Source organism: Pterocles gutturalis, unplaced genomic scaffold (genome assembly GCF_000699245.1).
Source record: "Pterocles gutturalis isolate BGI_N339 unplaced genomic scaffold, ASM69924v1 scaffold53140, whole genome shotgun sequence".
NCBI lineage: Eukaryota > Metazoa > Chordata > Aves > Pterocliformes > Pteroclidae > Pterocles > Pterocles gutturalis.
In genome coordinates, this window is record NW_010142890.1 from 1,089 (window position 1) to 6,858 (window position 5,770).

General features: G+C 37.7%; 1 protein-coding gene across 1 annotated transcript; it reads left to right on the plus strand.

The window, feature by feature from the left end:
* Positions 1-516: 516 nt before the first annotated feature.
* LOC104459346 (peptidyl-prolyl cis-trans isomerase F, mitochondrial) lies at positions 517-5,445 on the plus strand (the record flags this gene model as incomplete). Its single annotated transcript, XM_010084507.1, has 5 exons — positions 517-547; positions 1,456-1,544; positions 3,711-3,807; positions 4,655-4,730; positions 5,142-5,445. Coding segments are annotated over 5 exons (429 nt in total), but the record flags the coding sequence as incomplete, so codon positions are not given.
* Positions 5,446-5,770: the final 325 nt, after the last annotated feature.

Here is a 5,770-nt window from a genome sequence, read left to right on the forward strand (position 1 = left end):
CCACATGTTTTTAAGATTAGTAAAAAGATGTATACCAATCAAAATAATTAATTGTTGTTGGTAATAAATGTGTATGTGGCATCAATGGTCGGTTTTGATATATAGTTTACACTTTCTTTTTTCTTCGCCTTTTCTGCGGTTTTCAATGGATAGCTCTGTGCTAGGGAGACCGATCTCTCCAGTTGTATCCAAAGTGGGCTTTGATCCCTGGCGTCCATTGTAAAGACTATTCTTAGTTATTGCTAAATTATTGTGTTGGTCAATGAAATCATTAGACACTGCTCAAGTTGTTCTTCGTTAACTGGCCAAAATTTGCATTGAGGGAGTATGTTTGGTTACTGTCTAAATGGTTGGAAGGTCTTAAGGTGTTCTTGGAATTTTAGGTGGCTTGTGATTTCAGATAGCTCATCACCTTGGGAAGAGAATTCACTTGTATTGGCCTTTGGTATAGTAGCTTTTCTATGCGTGTATGAAAAAGATGACTTACTAATTTGTATGTTTATTTTCCTTTAACAGCTGAAAGCTGATGTGGTTCCAAAGACAGCAGGTAAGGGAGCATCTTGAGAACTTCACACTTTAATATTTAAGGTTTAGATTGTGATTTTCCAGGAACAAGACTATTCTGTTACCTTTTGGAAACTATTTCCATGTTCCATCCCCATTTATTAAATAGACAAATATGGTATGGACTTTGTCAGAACAGTGCTAGTGAGGAGTTACAATTTATTTTATTTCAGATAGTTTCATTTTGTAATTTGGGCCAAGACAGTACAGTCTGTGTGTTGGGTTATTAGGGGTGAATAAATAGGATCAAAATCACATTAGTTTTCATTAAAATCAAACCCGAAGCAAATGGGAAAGGCTAAACCAAAGGGATGGCGTTTCTTAGAATTTCCAAAGAGTGTGTAGGGTTTTGTTTTCCTTGTCACTAGCTGATCAGTGCACTCATGTTCCAAAGTTTTTGTGTTTCATCATCTGCTTCCTTCCTCATCTGCTTGCTTAGTGGTTCTGAAAAACTTGTACTGTTCTTTCAGTTCCCAGTAGATTAATATCCTTAAAAAAACCCCAAAAACAAAGAAACAAAAAAAACCCACAAAAAACCCCCCACAATTACTATAGAGAGCAAAGGCATAGAAGTCAGAAAATGGAATCTTTGACTCCAGAATGGTGGGTTTGGGGAGGCAGGGGGGTTGGAGTTAAGATATAACAGCAAAATAAAAGGGAGATGAGATGGAAAAGGGCTGTGTTTGTACCCTGTTCTGAGGCTTAAATAGGCTTTATTTCCTTAGTTTTGTAACAGAGATTTTTTTTAAATGATGGAACAACCCATAAAGCAATAATACCTTAAAGATTCTGTAAAATTTTTGAAGTGTATAAACTTGGGACATAGTTAATCTAGTTGTATTTGATTATATTGTGCATTATGTATGGCAACATTATGCTTTATTTTAACAGAAAACTTTAGAGCTCTTTGTACTGGTGAAAAAGGATTTGGGTATAAAGGATCCACTTTTCACAGAGTGATTCCTTCATTTATGTGCCAGGTAATTTTTTTTTCACTTTTGCTAATAAATTTATCTGTATGTTCTTTGTATATTTTTAGAACCATTTAGAATAGTAACACTTCAAGTGTCTCTGGTCTAACCTTTGCTAACTATAAAAGTGACAGTGTGACTTGCATTTCTGATCTTTTTTGCTATGGCTCTTGCTTAGCACATCTTTTGTACAAATAAATTATGTGTGGACTGTCTTAACAAAACTGGCTTAAGGCTTTTTGCTTTTGTATAGCAGTGTACTTTAGTGTGGGGCATATTTGGCAAAATTGCACTTGTTTGGGAGAAACATTTGTGGGTGGAATGACAATCAACCTTGTGTTCAAAGTGAGCTAAGAAAACATGTCCATTATTCCTAGTAGAGTAATCTGTTGACAATAGAGAATGTATTAAAAAAAAAAAAGTTGTTTATTTTTCTGAATATCTCCCTAATATGGAGGGGAGGAGAGAAACAGAAGTTTGGTTGGGGTAGGTTTTTGGGATGACACACCTGAAATGGATTTGTTTTGATTTAAAGGATGAATCTTTCAAAATTCTGAATTAAAGTCCATGCATGTTAGCAATTTTTTTTATTAAACAGCAGCAACAACAAAAACAAACACAAAAAGCCTTTTTGAAGCCTTTTGTTCTACTGTGCTTGACAGATGAGCAGGTTTTCAGCTGCTGTAGTGCACTGGATTGTAGGATTCCTGGTGGTCCTCGCTCTCCTTAAAAGAAGCTACGTTTCGACAGCATTGCATTGTAGAATAGCTCTGTAAAAAAATTTAAGATGAAGGTTATAGTAAGTGTGCTTTATTTCTGAACTGATTAGTGTGATGGTTGTCCCTCATAATTTTTTTTTTAAGCTGTCAGAAAAAGAGAGCCTGTTTCTAAGAAGAGAAAGGGGACAGGCCTGCTGTAAAGGAGCTATTTTTCTTGCCTTTGAAATGTAAACTAGGGTTTTGTGATACTGACAAGGAGGCAAAGTTTTGGAAGTCTTGCTGGGGTCAGAAATACATCAATATAAGAAAACGGGAAATCCTACTCTCAGTTCTGCCACTGTTTTGTGAAGTTCTGTGTAAGTCTGTTCTCCCTGTCTCCTTGTTTGTCCCCACAAATCGACCCGAAATGAGGATACTAGGTGGTTGACTCTCTGGTATGGTGAGATGATGAATTGATGTTTAGGAATTACTTGGAAGTCGTCACTGAAGTGGAAATAGTGTCATAGGTTTCAAATATTTTAAAGTGAGAGGAAACAGTAGAGGCCTCTCCACTTGTTGAGATGGAGTGTTAATATGACTCAGGCAATTGGTATCCTCTAATTGAAGGTCATCACACCGGGGACTTGGCAATTCAGATGCCTCAGTGTGACACACAGTATGCAGAGCATACATGCTTCTGGGACTGCGTAGGAGTAGCTGTAACACCACCTGTAATAGATCATTCACGGTGAGAATGGGAGGATGAACATCACTTGAAATACTTGTTAGGTGTGAGTTCTTTGCCGTCGTGGGTGGTGTCGCTTCTGGGAGAAGAGATGGCACATTGCTGGAAGCAGTGTTTAGCAGCCACCTTTGGGAGTCGCTGTGGCTGGGGTTTATTTGGTTGTTGAGTTTTTTGTGTCTAAGACAGGTGGTCAGCTCTGTTGCAACCAGCAGCATGGAGCTGAGGGAAGTTTAAAATACATCACAAAATCTTGAAGTAACAAATAGTAATAATGGAGATCCTGACCAGTGTTTATACCTGTTGGAAGAAAGAAAGAAAAAGAAAGGAAGGAAGGAAGAAAGGGGGGAAAAACACTTTCAGGTCTTGCCTGTGGTAATGAATTTGGGTGATATTGTTTTGAGGCCTTTGAGGTGTTTCTTAAAATTACTGCCTTTGTTGCATCACATTTGGGAGCAAAGCCAGTAACACTGAAAGGTGGTTGTTGGAGTTATGGACGTCAGTTGGAGAATACCAGCAATATCTGGAGCAGAAATTTACTTTTGGCTTTGTTGTATCTTCATTTAGTTACATGGTTTTTAATCTTCATGTGACCATAATCATTCTTAACCTGAAGAAAATTTACTGACTTTATTACTTTTAAATTAGAGCAAGTGAGCATATTTTCAATAGCATCACTTCTGATGTAAAATAATGCTTGTGTGCTAGTAGAGTTAATAGCCATTTCTGTTTCAGGGTGGTGACTTTACAAATCATAATGGAACCGGTGGAAAATCCATTTATGGCAGTAGATTTCCGGATGAAAATTTCATACTTAAGCACACAGGACCTGGTAAATAAACTTATTCTTTCTACCTTCTGATGACTTCATTAACCTATAATGAGGCATTGTTTATGAAGATGTATTTTGAAAAAAATAAGAGTTTTATAGATTTGTGGGGCACTTGGTAGGTGCAGAAATATCGGGGAAGTTTAACAAGGTATTGTCCCTAGTATGTGCTTATTTGTGTAGACTGCTGTACAAATATAAGTCAGCCTGGAACAGGTGACATTGCTACTCTTGCTCTTATGCTCTTACTATAAAAGGGACTGTGCAAAATAAAGTGGTGTGGTTTTGGTTTTTTTACTTACAAATTCTGCAAAGGTGAAAATACAGCTTTTATTTTCCTCTTTCATAATAATAGTTTCCAGTTTTTACTTAGGTGATAACTGTAGAAGTGAAACAAAGCGATCTGGGATTTCTTATTTACTAGGTAATATAGGCACGCCCTTGTAAACTCAAATACAGAAAAAGTAAGGGAAAAGCTATGCATAAGAACAACTGACTGAATTCTATAGTCTCTCTTTTTTGGATTCTTACTTCATCACATGAAACTACTGCTGCTGTTGAACCACAGTAGAGGTTACCTGATGTTAATCAGTTACCTGATGTTAATCACATTCAGGATATGTACATCTACAACTAATTACATTACTGACTTTCCTGATGTGGAAGGAAAGGAGGCTGGGCTCGATGGAATAGTCAAAGACAAGAAGTTGGGATTAGAAATAATTTGGAGACAATGTGAGACCATCATATCTTCTGTCTGTCCATCTTTAATCTAAATGTGCAGGACAAAATTGTATTCTCCACTGCATGTTTGTTAGACCAATCTAATGCGCTGCTGCTGCTGTTCTAGGTGTTCTTTCAATGGCCAATGCGGGACCCAACACAAATGGATCTCAGTTCTTCATTTGCACTGCAAAAACTGACTGGTAGGTTCTCAGCCCTGCATGTTAACCTCATGAATTAATGCCTGGATCTGGAGGGTTCGGGATTTTCTTAGTATTATTGTGGGTTGATGTTCTTTTGTTTGTTTCATTCAGTTGGGGTTTGCTTTTTTTTTTTAATTTCCAAAATACTGGACTCACAGTGGAAAATAAATTGTTTTTTGCTACTTGAGGGAGGAAGGGCTGTGAGGGTAGTAAGGCCGCTGTCCCTCAAAATGCTTCTAAGGTCCAGAGCTAAAAGTATTTCATGTCACTTGTAGAGCAGTTGTGTCTTTGCCTAGAGTTGATCAGTAGGTGAGAGCTATGAAGATTGGCTAACATCCCTTCACTGAGCTCAGCTTGGTTCAGTCTTTATGTTGTTTTAAGTAAAACTGCCTTTGTCTATTTGTTTTACAGGCTAGATGGAAAACACGTTGTTTTTGGGCATGTAAAGGAAGGAATGGATGTTGTGAAAAAAATTGAGAGCTTTGGTTCCAAGAGTGGAAGGCCCTCCAAAAAGATTGTCATTACTGACTGTGGCCAGCTGTCCTAGCCTTTTGCCCTGCCATTCAGGACAACTTTGATGCTGTGAAAAATGAATGACAAAAAAACCCCAAACATTTCTGATCCTATGAGTAGCACCTGTGGAGCTGTATTTTTTACTTAACTTGGTCCAGCTTTTTATACTTAGAGTGAAAAATATTGATTAAGAGCACAAAACAAGAACTGAAACATGTTTTAACTGAGCTACCTTGGTAGTCACACTGTCATACTGATTTGGTAGAGTCCCATTGCATTTTGGAAGAAGTAGTGTGGTCACCCAGAGCACATCTGACTGCAGCCTTGGTACTGTATTTGGATGTTTCAGGTGTTAGAATTGGTGGTGGAGTTGACAGCTAAGTGTTCTGTAGTTGGGGGTTAGATATAAACTGAGAAATACCATATTTCCTTTGGTGCTAAGAAACACCTATTCTGTTGTTTGTCTCATCATTTTGAAAAATGATACTAACTAGTGCTCTCCAGGCTGTCTGCAATAAGACTTTCAG